Source organism: Falco cherrug, chromosome 8, assembly GCF_023634085.1.
Source record: "Falco cherrug isolate bFalChe1 chromosome 8, bFalChe1.pri, whole genome shotgun sequence".
In the NCBI taxonomy this organism is placed as follows: Eukaryota; Metazoa; Chordata; class Aves; order Falconiformes; family Falconidae; genus Falco; species Falco cherrug.
The window spans coordinates 30,017,649-30,041,847 of NC_073704.1; the positions used below are offsets into that span (position 1 = coordinate 30,017,649).

At 46.1% G+C, this 24,199-nt stretch overlaps 1 protein-coding gene across 2 annotated transcripts in view; it reads left to right on the forward strand.

Moving 5' to 3' along the window:
* Positions 1-24,199, forward strand: part of GLI2 (GLI family zinc finger 2) — a 199,924-nt gene that overhangs the window by 113,610 nt on the left and 62,115 nt on the right. For both annotated transcript variants that reach the window (XM_005432460.3, XM_027804507.2), the window contains exon 3: positions 16,394-16,499. In XM_005432460.3, coding sequence (XP_005432517.1) covers positions 16,394-16,499 — 106 coding nt within the window. The remainder of the gene's footprint in view (positions 1-16,393; positions 16,500-24,199) is intronic.

Sequence of the window (24,199 nt, forward strand, 5' to 3'; positions counted from 1 at the left end):
AAGTGCTTGTACTAATAGCCTGATAGCAGTACCGGTTTCAAAGTTAGAAGTGTGTTGTCAGTAAAACACAGTGTTCACAGATGTTTTGATCTGCCAGTACTGCATTTCTGAAGAACTTAATATGCCCATTTCTGCTGTTGCCCTAGTTTGGGGCCCCTGTACATGAGCGGTTGTGTAGATCCCATCCTTAAATGGCACAATGGGTTCCAAGCAATGGGTCAGAGCAAATCCAGGGTTCGTCCTCACGCCTCTCTTACCAGGATGTCTAGCTGCTTGTCCTGTCCTGTGTCGCTCTGCGGGTGTTGCTACATTGCAGTTGGTGATCTTGTGCCTGAACAACATTGAAAATAAGAGAAAAGCCCAATATGATGCTATATCTGTTGTGTGGTGGCTTTCCAACTCAAAGCCAGTGCTGATGTTCCTTTCAGCAGATGATGAATGAATAAATAACACCCTAAATGATATCTGAAGCTGTTTGCCATAGGAGGCTCCCCATCTTGCAGATCCTTCAAGGTAGCTTGAAGCTCTCAGCACACATCAGCCAGGCTCTGAACTGAAGGTGGGAAAACAGCCCCTTTTTCTGTGCACTGAGGACAGACACTAGCGGAGGGACATGCTACAGAATTACCCAACTTGGAAGATAAATGTGGTCTTTCACAAGCGGGGAATTTGCTGATTTGCTGTCAGTGGTAGATAGAGTTAAGGGGGGGGGGGGGGCAGTGCGGGGAAGGCAATGCATTAGCCACAAATTAATAAAACCATCTCCATCTGTGCAAAACAGGAGGTTGCAGGGACCTGTTTCAGAGTCCCTTGTGTCATTACAAATACTCCTGCTATCACAAAACTCTTTTGATTGGTGTCACATTTTGAAGTCCTTTCTTTTCGTGCATTCTTTAAAATTAGATGATTTTTAATAGGACAGCCTCTCCAAAATTGATTGGGGGTGGGTGTTGTGGTGGTCATTAGATTGTTTCAGTGCAGATGTCTTTTAATTTATTCTAATTTAGCTTAAGACTGTGCTTAACTTTAGACTCTCAAATTATCACATTTAACCCAAGAGAAAGGGGTTTGCACAGGTTGTCTTAAATAATAAAATGCACATAAATGAAACAGAACTGTTTTTGTAGTTTGATCTGGCCAAAGTAATCTGCTTCACTTCCCACAGTTATGGGATAGAATGACTGGCTGAATTAATACGGGGAATGATACAGGATATTTGAATTCTTGTCAGTTATTTCATACCGCTTTTTCCCAGCAGTAAAATGGATTTGTTCTGAAACCTGGAAAAGAAAGAAATAAACTTGGCAGATGTAGCCAGTTTATGATTTATTCTGAGTTTGTAGCCTGATCCAAACGCCACTGAAGTCTACAGAAATCTTTTGGGGGATTTCAAAACAAATCTCATCAGGCTCTTGATTAATATGCTGGGGAGTTGGGGGGGCACATGGTTGGGGCTGAGGGAGTCTTGCAGATCTAATCCTTTTTTTTCCAGGGTTTGCATTCTCTTAGTGTACATCCTTTCATGCAAGTCTCTCAGTGTTCCCTGAACCATATGTATTTGGATTAAAAGGTAATATGAGAAGCAATAGGAAAAGCTGGAGCCAAGTCCTATTTTATTGCAGGAAGGCCTCGAAGTGACGTGAGGAAGGACGGCATGTCTGACATCTGGGGCTGTGGGAATGTGACTTGGAGGCTGCAATAGAGACAGGGGTTTCTTGTCAGTCCTCTTTCCCTCATGTCCAAACTCTTGTACTCATGCACCAACTCTGAGGAAATTTGGCGATGGAAAGGAAACGAGATGAAGGAGGAGAGGTTTGTATCGTGTGATCTCCTAGCCTGAACCCCACTGCGAGGGATGCTCAGCAGGCAGGCATCTCATCGTGGGGTGCGGGTGGACCGAGGTGAGTCGCAAAGCCTTGTGCTCTGGTGCACGTTGGATCTAGGTTTCATGAGGCAGTGTAAGTGTGTGACCTTAGTCAAGCTGATTAATCTTGCTGAAGCATCTGGAAATAGAGAAGAGTAATAATTGTAGCAGAATTTAACGTGCGCCATCTTTCAACTTTACCGTTATCCACAGTGTTTTCTAGACTGAAAATTTTCCAGATTTTTCTAGGATGGGAAAGGCCACTATGTGATGTATGGAACTGAAAGAGGCTTTGCATCTTGATTTATTCCTAATCTTATTATTGTGTGACAGCATCAGTTATCTCTCAAGGGGTGGTATTAATTAATTTTCACAAAATATTTGCAGTTCTTGGTGGAAAATGCATCACAGAATGGTACTACTTGAGCTATTTATTAGATGGCACCTGAGATGTAAAACCTCCTGCTTGTAACTGTCTGTGACCGTGTTTCAGTGTATGTTGTGAGCTTTCAAACTCCTTTTGGAAAAGCTTGTCTTTTAAAACCTTATTTTTTTTATTTTTTTTCCCCCCTTAAAGTGGGAGGGAATCACAGATGATCTTTCACATGATTCTTCCAACACCCAGTCATTCATCAGCACAGACTTAAAGATAATAAACTTTTTGTTTCAGGCAATTACTTAATCTCGACAAACTCCTGTGTTAAGCAGGGCTATTAACTGAGCAGGCCATAAATCAGAGTGTTTCCAGGTGGGTGAATCTCCTGAACTGCAATCACTCTTCAAGACCTTCCAGAGACCCCTTACAGTCTTAAGCACCCTCATTACACAAGCAGCATGCTAACAACCAGCACTTTGCATGAGCTGCCCAGAGAATCCGCTGCAAACTGCACTGGGACCATTTTTAACACCAGTCAGAAAATTTTCATACCAAGGCAGGATGATACATGGGAGTTATTAGCCTGCACCAAAACCACAGCTGGGTAAAACAGATAACTTCCTCACCCCTCTCCTCGTCAGACCTTCTGCTTAGTTAAGAGCGGTAGACTGCCTTATGCTTGGTTAAAAGCCAGCTCATGCAGTATCCTCTTAGTCTTTATGGACTGTGAGTGCTTTGGGGACTGATGAGGCATGAAAGCTCCCAAAATTCTTCGAAGACTACCAAGATGCTTATCTCGTGGGTATAAGTGCAAGAAAATAATACCCAGCCCGAATTTTATCATGACTACTAGAAAGCGGGCATCTTTGCTTCCATTTCCAGAAAGAAGTTTGGTCAAAACACACAGCAGACTCTGCACAGGGTTTTTCCAGACTCAATTTGTTCAATTTTACAAATAATATAAACAGACCTTTCATACGAAGGGGAAATTTTTCAAGCCATTGCCTATAGGAACAGTTTGATTTCAGTTTGTTTTAGTGCCTGGAGGAGCATATGCATAAAGAAAGCAAACTCACTCCTGTGGTTTGGATCGGAGAGGTTAGAACTGCCAGCTCTGCATTTGAAGCACAGCCTTGTCCTGAAAGATTGAGAAAGTCTTTGTAGCGTGAAGCAGTACGGGTGTCCCCGTGATGGCAGCAGGCAGCCCTGTGACGGGGGAGACCGTTCAGGTAGGTCTGTGCTCAGGGCGGGCTGGCGTGCCCTTTCTTGTTGGCATTGGCACCTGAGCTTTCATGGGATTTAGGCGTCTGCTTGGGAGTTATTCTTCTGCAAGGCAGCTTTCCAGCTCCTGCAAGTTGTGCTGGCTCCCCGAGCCCACGGCTTGTGGTGCACTACCTGATGGATTCGGGGAAATGTATTTAGTTGGCAATGGCTGGTCAGCTCAGCTACTCCGTACAAGTAGTTTAGCCGATGCTAGAAGCAGCCGTGCCCCCCAGGACCAGCACCTGGGAAGCTGGGCTGTGAGCATGAAGTTCACCAGCCCTTGGGAAGGGATAAGTTACCTTTTAGCAGGAGGCACTCCTCAGTCCAGTCGGCCCTGCGGCCACCCAGAGACAGCCTGGCCACCATAACGGAGAGTGCCGTGATGTGGGGACAGGTGGCCAAAGGAGGTCAGGACTTTTGCTTTCAGTGGCAGCCTGGGCTGGAAGTGGTTGCTGAACAGCAGCCTAAGGGGCCTTTGCTCATCCGTGCACCAGCGATCTCATGGTAAACTGGTTCAGGGAGTTGATCCAGCCAAAAATCCATGCAATAAAATTTTAGGTGGTTAGTTTTCAACTGGATGAACTCCCTGAGCTGGCTTAATGTGTGCCTGCGGGAGTGCCAGTGTCACCTCTGGGGAGGGGTGTGAATGTGTGGCTGGGGGCGTGAGGCAGGGTCTATTTGAATGCTAAAAGACATCCTCATCTGTAGACCTGCTCCTGGGGATGCAGCTTGGTTTGCCACTCCTCAGTAAGCTTTTATTTGCATCAGTGGAAGGTGCGTGGTCAGATCTCTGCTAGATTTGCTGTCAGATGAGAAGTGTCATGCAGAGAGCACTGCGTGGTAGCTGATGATGCACTCTCCCTCTTTTTTCATTCGCTGGTTTTGCCCTTTGGTGCTTAAGCAGGTTTTTTTGTCTCCAGTCTGAAGCTGCTGAGCTTCCTCATCCCTCCACATCTCACCAGCAGAGATCCTGGCCTTGGTCATGTCAGATGCAACTGAGGGCATCAGTGTCCGCTGGTGCTCCTGCTGCCTCCTGATCACAAATGATGGTGCTTTCTCCCATAATTCCTCCATCTAATGGTAAATTACAATTTAGCCATGTATTACAGGCGATCTGAAGCAGTTGCACTTTTGAGAGCCAAGGAAAATTTGCTTAGATGTAAAATCAAGATCCAGGAGCAGCTAAGACATATTGAGTAGCACATTTAGCTGCCTTATGGATTCATGCTCTGCTTCTCGGCTCCCCTGGGTCCCTGCCACAGGAGGCAGGACCTCTGTCAGGACCTCATTCACACGTGCGTCAAATGCATTTCTCTCTCCTTGGGGTAGCCGGAAAAAGAAACATTTTGAGAACTTGGGGAGTCTCTCACAGGCAGGTATTGGGGAATGCGGGAGAAAGGCAGGGGATATGGGGGAATACTCTGGGCACTTGGGAGCTGGCTGAGGTTCATGCAACCCGTTCTTACCACCCTTCTCACCAGCTGTTTCAAGTGATGTGGCTCCAACTGTGAAGTGAGCTGTAACATGAAATACATGGGGGAGTGAAAGAGTCTGCCATTCACTGGCCTGGTCACCGAGCAGTCAGTGGCAAATCCCTGTGGCCCCTTTTTTTTGGAAATTGCTACCTCAGCTGGAGGTGCAGAGGGTCGCTGAATCCAGGATGCTACTGGCTTCCCAGGAAGCAGGATGGTAACAACTTGGAGAAAACTTCTTCCTTAAACCTGCAGGCATATGTTCTTCTGTGAACATGTCTTTCTTGAAGGATCCGTAAGTTTGCCTAGATATTTTTGACATACTGATTTTTCTCCAACTGCCCATCCAGGCAGGCACAAGCTGAACCACCATCTGGTCTGCCTCCACCTCCCTGCCTGCGCCTCGTGCGGCAGGATTTCTTCCTCACTGGTTGGGATATTTGTTTCCCCCCCTCTCTTCTTTTTTCTTCTTTCCATTCTCTGGCAGCAGCTGTTTGGAGAACAAGCCCCAAGATCCATCTGGCCCTTCGAGCTTATCGGGCTGTGTCTTGTCTCGACAAAGCGGCAGTGGCCGCGCTTTCATACAAGAGTTACATTATATAACAGCAACTTGCCCGAAAAGCAAACTGCCTTTTATTCGCTTGCGCTGCCTTTCTCCCTTTAGAATTGCAGCCACAGCTGAACCACAATGTAGCCTCAGATCTGAGTCAGTCTGGAGGGCTGCTTTTCTCTTTTTCTTTTTTTTTCCCTTTTTTTTTTTCCCTCTTTTCTTTTTTCTTTCCTTTCTCTGCTTCTAGAGGAGTTGGCACAATCCTGGGTTATTAGGACATAAGCTAGCTTGTTCTAGTGGAATTTCCTGTCTGATTTTAATTTCCCTCTCATTTTTTCCCCCTCAAAGTGAGACAGAAAAGCTTTTTAATTGCACTGCCGTAGGTTGGCCTTTTGGGATATTATTATTCTTATTAAGTACTTCCTGTTGGGAGGCGGCACATGAGTAGAAGTAACAAGGATCTTGGTGCAGTTGGGGCTTGTGGCCTCTTTGTTTGTTAATAACTGTCAGATTGGCAGCATCCTCAAAATACATCTTGGCCTGACAGCCTGGCAATTAAGTGATTTTCAAGACTCTCAACGTTTGCAGCTCAAGACCTGTGGAATTAATAAGCTGTGTTAGGCCTTTTGGGTTTGTTTTCTGCTGTTTGGTAGCCGTAGCTCCTCATCCATCTAATAAAAAACTGACACTGGTGGGAAAGTCTCACTCTGGAAATCTGCAGTGGGGAGGTAGAAACTCCTGATCCAGTGTGGTGGGGCTGACCGGCACATCCCAGATGGGAGTCGCATCCTGTTGTTCATCCCTGTTCCAGCCACACTGGCACACTGTGCCTGCACAGTGCCTAGCGATGAGCCTGGGATGCGGATGAGCCTGGAGCGCTGGAGCGGAGGTGCCTCAGCAGCCGCCCTGCACACTGCAGCTCAGAGACTCAGACCCGGGCGGCTGCAGCAGCAGCACGCGAGTGGGGCAGGTTGCCACGTGCCATCACGCTGCTGATGTTTCAGATTTCATGGGGTCCCAAAGAAGAATTCAATGCTTACTTAGCAGAAAAAGGCAATTTTATTTTCTTTTTAATTTCCCAGGAAGCAAAAATTCTCAGCTATCTCTTTCAGAGACTTCCCATGTTGGCAGATATTGTTGTAATAAAGTCAAGGTATTTCAAGCTCATCACTTCCACGTTCTTCGTGTAGTGTAAAATATAATAGATCATAAACCATCCTGATCTCTTCTGTGCCACTTTTGACAGCAGCTGCAGGTTCCTGGAAAATGTTTTCTGATGGAAAACTGCTCTGCCTTAAACCTTCCCCCAGCTCAGGCTATTTAGGACTGAAGATGGTGGCTGGTGGCAGCAAGGCTGATCAGAGACTTTTCTAATTATTGCTCTTTGGAAAGCCATCAGAGCTTCACTGTTAGGCACCCCGCTGCAGGACTTCCTCGTGCTCATGGGGTTCCCCCTGGCTGCAGGAAAGCTCTGCTTTCATGTTATTTATTTACCTTTCCCAGAGGTGTAAAAAAATAATGATTTTTCCCCTTAAGGCTACCACATATCAGTAACCTGAAGACCCCAGGAATTCTTGTAGAATAATAAATAATGCATCGCCTTTAGTCATAGATGCCCCACCTGCATGTCTGAAAATATTTCTATAGATGTGAATATATTTGTCCTCCCAACACCATTTTAAAGTTTTTGCAAGTTTTGAGGACAACCTGTTTTACGAGAGCAAAACCAGAGCTTTCCATGTGGGTTGTCCGCCGGCTTCAGAAAATTCCTGTTTTCTCATCAAGAAGCGAAGTGCCCCATTTCTGGTGACACCTGAAGTGTGCTACAAAGCCAGCTACTTCATAGGAGGACGTTGCAGGGTTTCCTGGGGTCTTTGCAGCCCCGTCAGCAGCAGCTGTCCCCAGCCCTTCAGTGGCTAAGGCAGAAAGCCCCTCACGCAGTCTTTCAGAGGTGGCAGATAGCATCTGAGGTATTTCAGGGTTTGATTTCTTAATGACAATTCTGTGTTCTCGTAGAAAATGTCAGTGAACTCTTACATTTTTAATCTAAATTTTCCATGTAGAGGGAAAGGCCATTTTTAGCCTCACTGTAATTATTCCAGCTTTTTTGCCCAGGAAAAGACTGACAGGTTTAATGCCCTTAACAAAGGTCAGGCGGTGTATGGGAGTGAGCTGAGGAGAGCTGCCAGGAGCTTCAGGACGGGTTAGACATTGAGATGAACAAGAATATCCTACTTCCATTAGGGTCTGAGTTCATTTAAGCACACCACCTCCTTCTTGGGGTGGGGAGGAGATTTATGGGCAAATTCCTTCGGCGTTGCCTCCAGTTGGCCACGGGGCTGCAGGGGGAGTTCGCTGATCTAATCTTACCTCCATATCCCAGCTGCAAGAGCCAGCTCGCTCTGCAGACGCCTGCCTGCCTGCCCCGCTTTTGGACACAGCCTGCGGCTCAGCAGCGCTGCCCAAATGCAAAACCAGCAGCCGGGCTGAGACGTGTTCCCTGGCTGCGTGGCCACCAGGACCGCGTTTCTACCTGCCATGTGCCGGCAGTGCCTGTGTCCTGGTTGGGAGCTGCATAATGGCAGCCCTCGGCATCTTCAAAAGACTTTTTCTTTGTTCTTCCACCTGAGCGGAAGCACTAGAATAAACTTTGTAAGAGGATAAACTCCTCTGGGCCATCCCCAAGAGGATGGATGGTTGTTGTGATGGCTCCCAAGGAGGTTTCCTCTGGGATGCTGGAGAGCGGCAGCCTTGCATTTGCAGTGTCTGATGGAGATGTTCTCTGTGTCTCATGGCCATTATAATGGCTTTTATTATGCAGGTAACCCCAGGAATGGGCTTTATTTTGCATAAAGGAACTACCACATCCACATGGGCATCCAAAGTCTGTGGACCACAGGGAGCTGAGCAGCTGCCTGTGCGGTCTCGCTGCTGGCTGGTAGGGAAACAAGCAGCTCCTGCATCTTTCCGTGGCAGAGATGTGTGTGGGGGGCTCCTGCAGTACTGCTGCAGGAGAGGCAAGCAGCGAGGCAAGCCGCCTTGTTGTTCTCCTCTGCTCCTCACTGCACCTGAGTTTCTCCAAAAGTGAAGTCACACTGACTGCCTTTGTCCTGCAGACGCTTTGAGGTCTGAGCAGAAAAATGCTTGTTTTGAGGCTTTTTTGGTGATTTTATGGGTGACAGGCAATGTATTTTTTATTATTTCTTGTTTACTTTTCACACTTCTGCATGCTAGCAAGGATCCTTCTTCCAATGCTCCTACAAGGTATTTACCATTACCTGAGCTGTTTATCAAACAGAAGTTAGTTGTGTGCTCTTGATAGCTTACCCGAATGGGAAGCCTGGCTTGCTGTACCAAATCCATGGTTAAACTAAGCACATTACCTTCTCTAGCATCCTGATGTGCATTGTCTGAGAAAACAGTTTTGTAAATTGGGCTTCCACCATCTTTCTTCATTTAGGTATGTTAGAGGAAGAGAAAACTGGTTCTGCATCCCTCTGGATCGAAACAGCTGGCTGAAGCTGAATGCATTTCAAAATGGCCTGTAGTAGTTGGGGCAGGAGAGGGGTCCCCTGTAGTAGGTGAGCTGGTGGGAGCCTGCCTCCCATTTATCCTTGCTATAACGTTCATAGCAGGCCAGAATGAATATTTACTATTATTTTACCTGCGTAGTTCCTCTTTTATTTTTGTCAAAGCCACTGAGTAGGTAATAAAACAAAGTAATAATTAACCAATAATAATTGAAGTATGCTGTATGAAAACCAAAGCAAATGCTAACAAGCTAAACAAAAGAAAAGCACACACGGTGCAGCCCTGTTTGTAGTGCTGTCTGCTGGAATCATTATACACGTTGATATAATAATACTGAGCACTTAATTACCACATCATTTTTAAAGTGCTGTATAAACATTAACCAAACCTCTGAGGTAGGGTGGTATTATTATCTCTACTTTAAAGAAGGGAAATTCTGACAAAGTGAGGCTCGTCAGTAATTTAGTGCTGTGAAGCCGGGCAGCTGGTGGGGTGGGAGATGAGGTTGTGGCTCCACGGCTGGTCCGCTGCAGTTTTGGAGGCAGAAAAGCGGGGCTGCTGAAACACCTGAGAGAGCTTTTTGTGAAATGCACAGCGCTGCCATTCGGGGAATGCAGGTACTCCCCCAGACACCTCTCTCTGCTTAGAAAATATGCAGACTGGTGTAAATAGCAACCACATAATTATCCCTTTTTGAGGTAGGCATGCAGTTGGTGTATTTTGGAAAGTATCTAAACAACATTAAAGTGAAGCTCTCAAATGGGGGCTGGTGGGGAGCTAAGTGGCAGCTACTGAAACCTTGTGTGTCTGTTCCCCCTCCTCCACCTATCGATCCAAGTGGTGGTTCTGGGAATGGCTTTCCCTGAAAAGCCCTTAATATTCTGCATGGTGGGACATGACTTCATCTGAGGAGAATCCCACAGGCACATCAGCGTGATCTGCTCTGTCATGTTTCTGTGACCCAATTTTCCCCGTTCTTTGTCTCAGACCTTCCCTGACCCCAGGCCTATTATCTCTTCCAATAATTCACCCGGGCCATTATTAATGGTGCATTAACTTTGGCTGTGCTTTCAGCAAAGATGTTTTTCTTGTGCTCATTCATTCGCTCAACTCACTTAAACAGCGAGATCATTATTCTGGGGACGTCACACAAACACAAAAACATCTCCCTTGCCGACACCTACAGCCCTGCAGCACTTTGCTGGAGGGGCGGCCATCCAAGTACAACACTGAAACGCCCAGGAGGGACTATCAAAGGGAGTCAAGTAGCCACACACATACTCAAGTCGCCTGGGGCTGGGTTTGCCTCCCCTGCTCACAGGCCAAGACTGTCCAGGGATGCTCAGAAGCCCACCGAGGCCAGGGGAGCTCTGACATGAGGAAAATTGCTGCAGGAAGGCTGGGGAGCAAAGCACGAGCCCCTCTTTGCAGTTTCAAAACAAACCCGATGTTTGCCACCACAGGTGTTGGATGCAAAAAAAAAAGAGTCCTTTTAATATGTATGCTGTGGATGAGTAAAATTGGGACTTTAAAAAGTATAGCACCAAAACAAATGCTGCCTACAATTTATTTCTCACTTGATGTTCTGGGCTTCTCAGGGTGATGACTGAGTGAGGGACACTTCATATTTGTTGTATCTTTAACCTGGTCCTTGAGAAGAGAGTAATATTTGGCATCCAGAAGGAAATGCGGGCAGCAAGAAGGGCCTTTGCTGTGGAGATGGGGAAAATTAGCAAATGCCTCCTGTCATGTCTTCGAGGTTTTTATGTAGTGCCTAGTGCAAACAGCAGTTAACTTTCCTGTTATCCTTTTCTAAGAATCTGAACCTGGGGAAAAAAAAAGCAGAAGCTGTTGCAAGCTGCTGTGTGGCCCCAAGCAGCATCCTGCCACCCCCAGTGACAGGGATGTGGCCCGTGACAGCACAGCGCTGCTGCTGAGAAAGCACTCGCGGACTCTCACCAGCATCTTCTGGGAAAGCCTCTTCCCACTTTTTTTTTTTTTTTTTTTTGTGCCAGCTGCTTGTGCACAACTGCTGATAACACCGTGGTGACAGGAGTGTGTGAGCTGTTGTCTGGAGAAGTTTTTCTCCCACTAATCCAAATCAACCCAATAGCCTGGGGCTCCAAATCCTTTTAGAGATAAAGTTGCGTTTTCTGCCTGCTGTGGTTGAGGTTCACTGGGGAACCTGCTCGTTTGACTGCGTAGACTTGGGCAAGTTATTTTACCTTACCCTGTTTCAACCCCTCTTGAGTCAAAAAAAAAAAAAAAAAAAAGAAATAAAAAGGGCCTGTGTTTCAAATCCATGTTTGCTTCTCTTCTTAAGGAGAGGTGAAGCTTTGTTAGCCTTTGCAAGGTAGCTTGTGATCCCATTATGAAAACTGTGTCCCCTGCATCACTAAAATCACAGAAAATCAAGCCAAAAGGGATCTCAAAGAAGTCAGTATTTGCTTTTCCTTTTTTATAAGGAATATATTTTTAAAAAAATGTTGATTTTTTTATGGGTGTTTTTGCAAATTTGTTGAGGAAAGAACTACAGGTACTGAATTATTCAGACAGCAATCGTCTACCTTTTCCCCTCAACAACTGACTTTCCCTGTTGATGGCAAAGTGTTTACACTGTATTTCTGATGGCAGAGAAGCTCACTCACAGCCTGGACTGCTTGTTCTGACAGAAGACTGTTGGACATCAGTAGGAAAACCAAGCACACCTGGTGGCCTGCGCTGTTCACATGTGCTTTAGATAAAGCAGCAGGAGCCCGGTACGTATCAGATGGCACAGAGGGTGTGGGGGTTGCTTCTCAGGGTGTCTCTCCAGCCAGTCTTGCTGCAGTACCCCAGTTGCCAGTGGGAACAGAAGACATCCTTTAAGTGCTTTCCCAAGGGCTTTCGGAATTGTTTTTGTCAAAGCAAACTGCAAACGAAACCCGATTCAGCGGCATGGGGTCTGATTTCTTTTCTTCTGCTGCTTTTGGGGTTTTTTTGGTGTTTTGTTTTTTTTTTTTTTGAGCGATCACGTGTGTAGGCTGAAGTGTTTGGAACAGAGAAAGCTTATTTGACCCTTCCTAATTCTTTTTTTGGGGGCTTAAAAAAAGGTGCTGCTGTGAGTGATGTCAAAACGGCTCCTTTGCTTGCTGTACAAACTCATATGTGCAGTCTGTGTTTTTCTTGAAGCACAGGTTTATCTCTGGAGATAATCAAAAGCCTGCATCATCCTCCAAAAATGCCTCTTTCTGATGCCTCCCTCCCTGATTCCTGGGATTTTCGGCAAAGGGACATCCCCTTTAAACCTCCATTTCTTCTTCATATCTTTTCTTTTTGAAGCCAGAGGGTTGGCTGGCCTTTGAATAGAAGAGGATGAGAATACAGCAGTGGGAGGTCCGTGTCTTGCTCATAAACCTTGGCCAGAAAATCAGCTCCAACAAGTGGGGACAGGTAGCAACGTCTTTCCCCTTATCAAACAGCACGGCAGAGCAGACGCATTCCTGCACAAGCAGCGGCTGGGTGCAAGGTGGGGCCTCCCGGCTGAGCCCTGCTGCTCTGCGCTGTGCTTCACCCCAGGAGCTGTGTGCCACGGGCTTGATGAAGAGCCATGTTATTTCTGTACCAAACACCCTGTTTTCCCATTCTCCCTACCCCTTGGGTGCTGCTTTGATGTGTTCTTTGGTTTTCCTTCCTCAGGACCCAGAGAAAATGCTTCTCTGTTGTTCCAGTGCTAGGGGACTTTTGGAGGTGCCATGTCACGGCTCTGCACCCCAGCGTATCGTACCGCATGGCTTGGCATGGCCCAACTTTTTCCTGGGCAAAAGCTTTCCCCAGGCCTTCTGCTAAAACCTGCCTCCCTCTGTGTAAAACAATCATCATTAGTGCTAATTGGGCAGGTTTGGGGTTAAATCTGCAAAGATTGCCTGGGTTTGGTAAATCCTCTGCCACCGCAAAGCAGATAATGCTAAACAAAAGATTGCCTTGATTAGATTAAAGTTGGCAAATTCATTGCCTAATCATCATATTGCCCTTCCTGTGGCTATTCAGGAATACATCACCGTGACTTACTTGAAGTAATTGAATATAATTGTCTTTTTAACTCGTATGTGTAAAACATCCATCTTTGTTAAAGGCATGTGTTGCTGTCCTACTGCCAGCTCACTGTCCTTTTCAGGAGGGGTGGCAACAAGAAGCAGAGCCAGGCTGACATTTATGAATTGGTAGTTGATTGCCTATAAAACCATTCATTATTTCTGACCAAGCACCTGGAAGAGAATAAAAAGGAACAGCACCAGCCACTGGAGCCTGTAGGGTTGGCTGGTGCTGCTGCAGGCAAGGTAGCAGAGGGGGAGCCCTGAAGTGGGACGTTGCAAGGGGATGCCACCAAACACAACCCTTCCCCTCGCCCTCGGCTGCAGCAAAGCACAGAGCATGTGGCGGGGCTGGAAGTCAGTGACAGAGTGAAACAGGCGCCCCAGGCAGAGGCATTGCTGACTGTCCTGTGGTCCAAATAGGATGAAATGCTAAAAACAAACCAGCAGTGCCAGTGGGAGGGAGGAAGAATGTGGAAATTTTTCTCCCATTAATAATCAGAGGTTTGAGGAGGGAGATGTTCACTTCAGATGTGTTTATGCCAACAGATAGCTAGGAAAGGAGGCCAGGCAGCAAACACTGTGTTCTCTTTTTCCCAGCTCTCCTGAGTGGCAGGGAAAGACTCTTTTAGCACAATAATTTCCAATATTATCTCACCAATCAATCATTCAGAAATGCACAGTTACAAAATAAAACATAACTGCCCTGGGTTTTAAGAGATTCATATTGACCTGTTATTCTTAACAGTTTCACCATTATTAGTAAATTTGACTGCTCCAGGGAATGGGCCCAAGGATTAGGGTATCACTCTCTGTATTACTGACACATTACCGTGATGGCCAGCACAGTTTCAGCCCATGTCAGCGCACACTTTCCTGCAGTTTGGGGGCTAACCCTGCCCATTACAGGCAGAGTGGACACCTAGTTTTGGGAGTTCCCAAAACTTCACCTATAGGGATGCCACTAGCTGGGCTGTGTAGGTTGGCCGAAGGAGCGCAGGAGAGTCCCTGCTACTTTGGGTTTATTTGTATGGCATAAATATGGGGTGAGTGCTACAGGAAGCCCAGCCTAGAGGCTCAGGCTGGAGGAGATGTTTGTGCTGTCTGGCATCAGATGTCTGTGCAGGGACAGTTGATTTTTTGACCGTGCTTGGTATGTGATGATGTAAAACCTCTGTGCCCCACTCCCTCTGGTCACCACAGCAGCAGTGGGTTGTAGCTGTGGCCGTAGCCAAGGGACAGCAGTGTCCCCAGGGAGGAAGACAGCAGCTTTAGGTGCCTGCCCATCCTGGCAGCAGTTTGGGCTGAGTGTGGTCTGGGGAGACCAGAGGCTGTACGGTGCTGCCTGAGCAGGGAATGGGATGTGATGGCTGAACTCTGCTGTATTTCTGACCTGGAAAAACACTGGCTGCCTCTTCAAATAAAGTCTCCTTGCCTTATGGAACAGATCGCCCCTACAAGGGATGGTTAAAGGGTGGATCTTCCTTCTGCTAAAGCAGATCCTAAAGGATGCAAGTTTATTCTCTCCCTGAACTGCTTTTGGGAGAGGAAGGGAGGGGAGCAGAAGGGGGGAAGGCAGTTAACAGTTACCCTACTGTGTCCTGACATTAGGCGAGCTGCAAAAATGCTCCCAGTGTATCAGGTAGTGTGTGGTGCCAGCCCTTCGCTGGAGCACGGAGAGCAAGTCTGCTGCGGAGCCTTAAATACTTTCCACCCCGACTACCTTAGCTTAACGCCTTTCAGCAGAGTTGGCAGGAGGGTTGTTTTTGTGTAGTCTCTCACCTCTCCCAGCAGCCCGGCTGACGTGCCTGTGCCGTGCTGTGCTCAGGGATTGTACGTTGCAATGGGAGTAGGAGCCTCAGATCCTCTTGCTGATATGCCGGGAAAGACATATACGGGGATTTCACACAGGCTTTGCGTGACGGACCCAAAAGGAGCACAGCCTCGCTGGACAGAGTTAGTATAACTCTGTTGCAGCTGGAGTTACAGATGCGAAAGGCTGAATTTTAAGTCTTTCATAGCAAAAGAGTTTGGCGTTTTCTGGAGTTTGCTGAGCATCAGCGAGCGACTTGGCCCAAGCCTTGACACTTTGGTTTTGGATGGTGCTTCCCCACTCTACAGAGAGATGCTACCTGTCACAGAGGCAAGTCACAGTGAAATACTGAGCACAGAGTGGGTTTTGAAGGGCTTACTCAGGAGGTTGGTTTTGTTTTGCTTTTAGTCTCCCGTTACAGAGAATGGCCAAGAAGCCGGAGAGTGAACGGGAAGACCTGCGACAATATTAATTAGTCTTTAATGAAGAAGTTCTGTTTGTAAAGGCAGAGCAAGACCAGCCTTTTATCTTTAAGCCGACTGCTGGTACAAATCTAGAAAGCGGCATAGTTACAGATGTGATGAGCCGTATCAGAGGGCGATTGTACAGTAGTATCGTTATCGAGTCTCTGCTAATTGTACTTCTTTAGCTTCTGTAATTTTAGCATGAAAGGCCCAGGTGGCCAGGCAGTGTTGTCGGGGGTGGCATGGAGAAATAACCTGATGAATTTGCCATCAGCTTGGCTCACTCAAATATTCTCGCTGTTAACTTTTGGGGTCAATAATAAATATTAAAACCTGTCGATTTAATAAGTCAATGTAGGTGTTCTCTGCCTTTTGAGACCACTTTATCTTTCCATCAAAGATGAAACAAGCTTCTCAAATGAATAAAAAATAGGGCCTCAAGTGATTACAAGTGAGAGCAATTTGGGCTCCTCTCTCAGAACCTGGCAGTAGGCACTTTTGAGCCTCTTCTGACTGCCTAGACAGTCTGCATTAGCGCTGCTCTCGCTGTTACATTTTTAGGTAAATATTTCCAACTTGTGCGTACAGACCTTAAGGAAAGGTGTTTGCTGCCACTCCAGGCTTGAGGGACGACGCAGGTCTGGATCCCGCCAGGCTCTGTTGAGTCTGATTTGCGTTGCAAGTCTAGTTTTCCTTGGTGCTTCCTATAATCTCCTCAAGTTCAAAGAGCGCTTAGCTGCTTGTCTTTGTCAAAAACCCTGTTGGAGATCTTTTATGTCGAAGATGTAGGATTTCTCCGCATGACTTTGATTATTTATTCATTCCACTTCTCTGGTGTATGATAGCGCTGATATCATGAAGACCCCTTGTCTTGCACTGCTCTTGCTCTGAAATTCATGGAGATTTAGTGCCTTTGAAATTGTTTTAAAAGGAAAGGAAAAGTTTTTGAAGTCCCTTTTTTTCTTCTTCTTCTATTCCCCTCAACAGTGCCGCAGCACATTTTTCCGGCCTTCCACGCTCCTTTGCCAATTGACATGCGCCACCAGGAAGGACGATACCATTACGAACCTCACTCTATCCACGCTATCCATGGGTAAGTCTTGCATATCCACTCCCGTGCCTTGCTAAAACATCAGTCACCACGGTACGCCGAATCCCGCTGCTAAGGTCCCAGGGACTCACAGCCCTCCTGGCAGGCTGGCCCCACTGGCCACCCTCCACCACACTGTCCCCATCCAGTGGCAATACTGACCTGCCTGGCAGAAATGCTCTACAGCTCTATTAAACCTATAGAAGTGCCGTACAGCAGCAGGATGGGAGTACAGGGCTTCCGTGTTGTTATCTGGCTGACGTCCTGGGGACACACTTGACTTGTGCTTTTGCACCCCTGGTGTTTCTTACATTATGCCATGCTCGGGTCGTTTCTGACACCATCTTGGTGAACACCCAGCACCGATTCCTCCATTTGGAAACCTCATGTACCGTCCCTCCCTGCCCGCCGGTTTGGGGGATGGCAGCAGAAGTCTAATGGGAATTCTGTAATTCAGTTTGATTTTACCAGACAATGGCCAGGACAGGCTGGGTGGTGTTTTCTGCAATGTGGTATAGAGGCAGGTCCTCACGCGGGTGTCTGTGTCTGCTCCGGAGGGGCAGGACCCTGGGTTTTTGTGGTGACCTCCTCGCAAGAGCCCACTTCTCCCCAAGGCAGGTGATGGGAAGTGAGCACAGGCACTGGTCAGAGACTATACCCTGAGAGGGGGGATCATGGTCCATCTCTTCATCTAGGATGTGGCAGCGCAATAGTCCTTGATGCCTTGGAGGATGTTTGTAGGGAGATCTGGTTTCACCTCCTGCAAGCTTTGATCAGGGCAGGGAAAAAGGCCCCAGCAGGGATGTGAGCAGAGGTTGTCATGACCATGCAGGCGGAGGGGTTTCTCCTTGTCCCTGAAATGCACTATCCCCATGGGAGGTGAGGGGCAGCCTGATGGGATTGGTGGTCCCACGGCCGCCCCAAAATCCCTCAACCCATGGCTGTAACACAGGGCTCAGTCATCAGCTGAAGGATGGATCCTAGGGCACTTGGTGTGGGGAAACTTGTAAGGGACGGAAACAATTTGCAAGAGCAAGGGAAGAACAAATAGGGCTCATCACTTAAAAAACTCTCATTGGAAACCCCAAAGCCCCATTGTGGTCTCGCCATCCAGCCAGGGTCAGCGCTCACCTGGCTTTGCAGGGGCTGTTTGTAGAGCTGTGCTTTTTCTGGCTGGGTGTGAGCCGGGGAACAGTCCCCGGGAGGCAAGTAACGCAGACGGCGGCAGCCAGGAGATATGTGGAGTCCCACAGCTACCAGGGCTTTATTCCGCTTCCAAAATGCTGCAGGAAAAAAATGATAGGGCATTCCCCTGGATCCTACCAGAAGACAAATCATTGTCTTTTTGGCTGGCAGTCAGTTTGACTGGATGTTTAAAGGGGCAGAGCAGCTCCTTCCATGCTGTGTGCAAAGGGGAAAAGACAGAGCAGATTGCTAGCATGGGAATGGGGTGGGGGGCTAAGGGGGGCTGTATGAAATAGTTCTGGTCCTGTGTGCAAGTACATATGAAAACTGTAGAAAAAAGACAGATTAATAAAAAAAACCAAACAAACAAAAAACCAAACATACTGGGAGATAGTTAAGAAGCCAGAGCTTTGGCTAACAAAGCACACACTGACTTCTGAAAGGGGCAATATTCAAGGCAGTGGTTAGAAGAGAGGACTGGCAGATGCTCGGACATTTGGCACAGATTGTGTGCCCTGCTCAAAGTTGCCCTTCACTCCTCATGAGAAGGATTGGGTGCACTGCATGTGCCCTGGGGCTCCACAGCAGTTTCTTTGGTGGGACCACGAAGCCGGATGTTCTGCTGGTGCTATGTGCCTGTGAATCATATCCTCTAGTGACAGGAGCCAGTATTTTATCATATTGGGGTTGTCCAACTAATCAACCTTGGCCAAGTGTATAGTGCTGGCAGATCAGGTTTCACTTCATCTGTGCCAATATTAATAATCCACAGTCTTAGCAGTGACCACATTTGTATGTCAGAAGACCAAGAGTGTCCTGCTTAGTGTTTGGGTAGAGTTGTGGGCAAATACCTATTGCCTTTCTTCCTTGGAATCCTTCACCTTCCCAGCAGCACCTCTCATAAAAATGACTTGTGAGGTACTGGAGAGAAAACTTGGTTGCCGGTCTTAGAAAAGGAAACGCAGTCGTCTTTGAATCTACCTGGGCATTGCACTGAAGGCTGCCTCTGTGGCTGGTGAAGAACCAAAGCTGAGCAGCCAACTGCTTCTTGGCTGTGGGTTTTTTTTAGGACCAAGGGAATGCCACTTCTGTTTGGCTCATGTCCAAGTATCCTGGACTATGGCACAACCACACTGGGAAAATTCTTACCAGCTGTGGAGTTAGTCTCCCAACCAGTTTTTCTCTTTCAATCTTACCTGCAAACATTGTAACCTCATCTTCTGCCCTTTCTTCCTCTAGTTTTTGTTCTGCTTCTGTCTTCTCTCCTCCAGTCTCTGTGCTGGAGGTGATAGCATAGTGCTCACGTCCTCTACTGGAGGATTTCCAATGTGAAATCATCCAGAACATCATGGTGGTAAAGCTGGACTAGAACGTACTTAGTGGTTGTGTGGCTTTTGCTCAATAGCATGGGTGGACTCCGCAGGCACAGTTGAGCCTCTAGAAATTTGTACTCTATCCTGATGGTTCAGAAATCCATCTTGTTTAAAGTACAACTCAAAAAAAAAAAAAAAAAAAAAAAAGGCATGTGCATATTTTCACTCCAGAAAATTACGGCAAATGTTTGGAAGAAAAAATCTGTCACTGAGTTTTGGCTTTATGATGAATGTGATCAGAGCCTGACAGAGAGCCCCCAATTCATCAAGCCCATATTCTAGCTGTCTGCTGTCTTGCTGGTACCAAATTTATCTAATTACATGAACATTGCACAGCAAATTAAGTGTAGTCTCATTTGTTGCTAACTATGGGGTCTTATTATCTGCCTGCTGCATTATGTCAAAGGTTTGTTTCCTGATTGCTCGATGTGACATAGCAGCACATTCCCCTTCATCACTGTTTGCATTTGGCCTAATGAGAACATACGTTATTTTATCCTGACTGGAGGGAACTCATCTGTAAGGCTCTCTTGAGCAGGACCACCTATGGGACCTTTTTCTTGAGAATATGAAAGGGAGTATGGAAAACTCCAGTAATAAAAGATCCACATGACAAGACAGAGGCCTGAAAGATTTGTTGTATATCTGCTCACTGTTCTCAGTCTCCATATCTCAGTGATTTCCTTGTTAAGCAGCATGACAAATAATTTTCAGGACATGAGTCTTATTCCAAACCACTGAGCATTTATTATATGCATAAATATATAATCCAGAAGCAGGTCACGTTGGTATTTCCCTGAAGTATACTTCTAGAGGGTTTTTTTCCGTGTTTCTCTAGGCATTAGGACAACTCACTTTTCTGTACAAACTCTGTTGTTTTTACTTATTTGGTGATACTCTTTTTGGACATGTTTCATTTTTTGACCTTTTTTTTTTTTTTGACATTACAAAAAATTAGACAGAATTACAATGCTTGCTTGGCTTGATTGGTCTAGCAAAATGAAGTATCTCATTCAGATCATCCTTGAGTGCTGTGCAGTGCAAACCAACAGGAATACTGTGGACTTAAAGTATCATCCTGGATTCTGATGCTCGTGAGCTTGTGGTTATATGGAGGATGGGGAGAAAGGCAGGACTGGAGCCCGGTGGACACTGCAAAAGGATTTAATGCAGAATGGAGTAAAACTGAATATGGGATGAAATCTATTCCAGGAGTATAGAATTAGGGCAGAATGAATAAATGAAGTTGTATTGGTACATATAAATTCTATGAGGTACCACTTCCACAAAGCAACATTTTTAGCACTAAGGTTGCAAACTACAGCACTCAGGAGCTAAGAAATGACAGAAAAATAAATCTGGAGATTCTGACTCATTTTGCATACCATTGTGATAATGCATTAAATTACAGAGCCACATACTCCTTTTCTTTGGCACCCTCGCCTCTTGCACTGCACAGGATGGTCCAGGCTCAGTGGAAGAGCAGTGGTGGGCATTATATGCATTTTCTGCATGCAGCTTTTATTGATTTGTTAGAATTTCACTCTGCACCATTGGTTGTAGGAAGAAGATCAGCATTACTGGAGCAATAGTCATCAGCCAGGGTGTTTCAGCAGGTTCAAAGCTGAACCAAGAATAGGTCCTTTTCTAACAAAGGGGGTATTTTGTATTTTAGCAGGCTTCTTCACAAAAGCTTTCTCTGCTGGGGCTTGTTCGATGCAATAACTCCATCTGCTCTAAACCAAGGCGATTTTCAGTGTCAGCTTTGCAGGATCAAGCCCTTGCCTAGAGAGCAAAGCCGCTGGCAGGTATGGCAGGTGGTTACTGACAGCTCCCTTCCACTCCCCACTTTAGGTGTGCTTAGCTACTCTCAACTATTTTTTTTCTAAGGCACAACAAAAATAACTAAAAACTCCTTAGCTCAGCTTAAAAGTCCCTGCCAATGCAAGAGCCTTCAGGGCTAACCCTTGTAAACAGCATGCCTAGGCTTGACTCAGCAAGAAGCGTTTTAACAGTAGCTCCAAAACTGTGGTTAAAACCCATCAGGCATTACGCAGTGTAACAAACAAAAGCAGCCTTGTTTTTCTACCGACATCCTGGTGGTGTTTCAGGATGCAGTTTTGACATTATTTATTAACAAAATATTGTTGTTGCTATTCTGCCCACACATAAAGATAGTAAAAAAAACCCCAACACCCAAGCTGATGGTCACAAATTCCATGGCTTTCATAAGGACTGAATTTTCCCAAAGACCTAAACGTAGAGAAGACTCCATCTCCATAATAATATGGAGTTGCCCTTAATTTCCCTCTGGTAGGGATTTTATCTGGTTTAATCATGTATCTTCCTCCATTTCCCTGAGATCTGAATATATTACAGATTTTCCCTGATATTCAGCCTACACTTTTTTTCTTTATCTGATCATATTGCCCCTCCTTGTTGAAGTTTGTTTTCTTTCTACTGTGCTAAAAATTACAGAATACCTCTTCAGGACCAGTTCCAATGTGCCTGAGCTGTTTAGGCAAAGTAATTCCAGGCGGGCAAGGTGGCTGTTGAACTTTTCATTATAGAAAGACTGTGTCATGCATGTTTACAAATTTGCCACATTTAATGTTGAACCTAAGATTTTCTGTGTTGGATATCTGTTTCAGGCTGGTTTTCTTTTTCATTTGTTGTTTTTGTGAGATTCAGCCAAGGGAGGCCAAGTAGGGTTAAGGGAAAATATGTTGTTTAGCCATATAAAAAATAATCATCATCATCTTATAATTGTGCTTTGAGAAACGCCAGTGTCTCTTGCTTTAGAGCTGGAATTTGCTATTGTCACAGATGTGCCTTTTGCTGTTCCTATTTAAAAAAAAAAAATGACACACAACAACTCCCCCAGTTTTGTTGGATAGAAATCCTTTGAAAAATCTCACTTGGAACACACTCAGTGAAGGGGTGTCAGAGTTTTGCAGTGAGATTATCTGAGTGCCCCGTGGCCCTGACTGTGCTCCAGCAGAGCCCGGCCAGCGCTTCCCTGCCACTGCTCCCCACTTTCTGCCAGGGCCTCTTGGTCGTCCCCTCCGGCCAGGGAGATTCGTGACCACAGCGGATAGCGGAGGGGAGCTGGTTGCTTCGCATGCTCCTGGAGCTGCCTTTGTGCATTATCAGGCATGTGTAAAGTGCCGTTGGCTAACCTCCGTGGGCTACGGCTCCCATGAGGCTGCAGCTGTGATCCCATCAGGTGGTTTAGGATGGGACCCCAGGTAATGGTTGTTCCTGCAGCAAGGACGCCGCTTGGTTGAGCCACAGAATGTACACACTAATAAAACCTGTGTGTTTTCATATTTACTTTGCTACCGGAGTAGAAAATCTTTGGCAGGTCGTGATTGATGGTACTGTGCTGCTTTGGAGATAGAGCTAGCTCCCTCCGGAGTCAAAGCAAACAGCTGCTCAGAGAGGCCTTCTTATGTGTTTTGCAAAGTTTTACGACTTTCACCAAATAGATACATTGCTCATTTGGGAAACAGGTTTGGGGGCTCCCACATCCAATTTATTCTGTGCCCTTCTTTCCCACATGCTTCTTTTATTTATTTAAGAAAATAAGAATGTGTGAGTACGCGATGGTTTGCAGAGGCTGGTCTCCTCCAGAAGGCTGGTTCAAACCTCTGCCTGGTCTGTAATTAGCAGGAGTGTGTTGCTTTTAGGTGGCTCTTTGGTAACCTACAGGAGGTGATGTGGGGAACTATCAATACCGATCTCACTGTAAAACTACCAGGGCTAATACTTGATGGTCACTTGATCCGTCTCTGGGAGACCATAGATTAAATACTGGGCTGCTGCTGTCCTGTTTTGAGAGCTGGAAAAATGACTTTAATTCCATCTGTGCTTTAGTTTTCCCATTGCTAAAATGCTGCTACAGTAATACTCACCTTCCTGATGTTTTGAGAGCTAAGAAAAGTCAAGTGGTCTGTGATTCGTTGAGCTCCCCAGAAGGGGCTTGTGTCAGGCATCAGGAAAGAGGTACACAGCGCTACCTACCTGTGCGAAAGACTGAGAAGGTATACACTTAACATCTTCTGACCTCGGGGGGAGGACAGACTGATCAGGTCTTCAAAAAATGGGGCAGACGTAATCCAAAACACTCATCAGGGCTAGAATGTTTCTATAGGTTTTTCCAATCTGATAAAATAATCTGTAAAAAAACCCACAACACCCAAGCAACCAAACACAAAACCCCACAGCTTTCTCTTTTGAATCTTTTTAACAAATTTCAAGCATTTTCCATTATGAGAGAGATTTGCACATCTATGCTATTCCTTAAATTGAAGATAGTTTCATCATGTGTGTTTAGTTAAATAGCCTTCAGCATACTTTGAAAAACTGAAACCTGAAGTCCAGAGGGACGTGAAGGTGCATAGTTTCAGAGTCATTAAACTATGTAGCAAGACAGAGATTGGACATGGAAACATTTGGGTTGGATCTTCAGTTGCTGGATGCCAGTGGCTTCGCACTGGAGTGAGGGGCCTCGGTGAGCTCAGATAGAGTCATGCCTGTTAGCACCTAGTGAAGATCTGGGCCACCAAGTTGCTGGTGCTGTGACACCACAACTTACTGAATGAAAAACTGCAGCTCTAATTTAGCCTAATGACCACCAGAAGGGTAAAAACAGCTAGGAGATTTTAGTATCGAGAACAAGAGCCTGATCTCTGAGGTCTTTTATGTAAACCTCTGGCTTGTGTTCGTTTAATATGATGTCACTCTGTAATCCACCATTGCTTTTAAATGTCATTCTCAGAGCTTCATGTCAGCACGTTTTAAGTGATAATCCCTTTGCTTACCTCACTTTATAGTAGATTAAAAGTGACTTCATGCTTCCACCTTATCCGCTGTTAAGCTTGTTCTTTAGGAAAAATTTATTTGATCTCTATTCTCTCGCTGCTTTCTAAAGAGTTTCTAAACAGAGAGTGTGGCTCTTTCAGAGGCCATCTCAACGGTGTTGCCCATTTTGCATTGCTTTCAGCATCCTGTGAAAGTGGATGAACATTCAGTGCCAGTCTCCTGTCCTTTTCAACTCCAGTATTACAAATTTGTTCCTCAAGTTTTCTCTCGTCTAAATGTGGAGCATCACTCCTCCTGGCCTCTCCTTTTTCTTAATCCTAA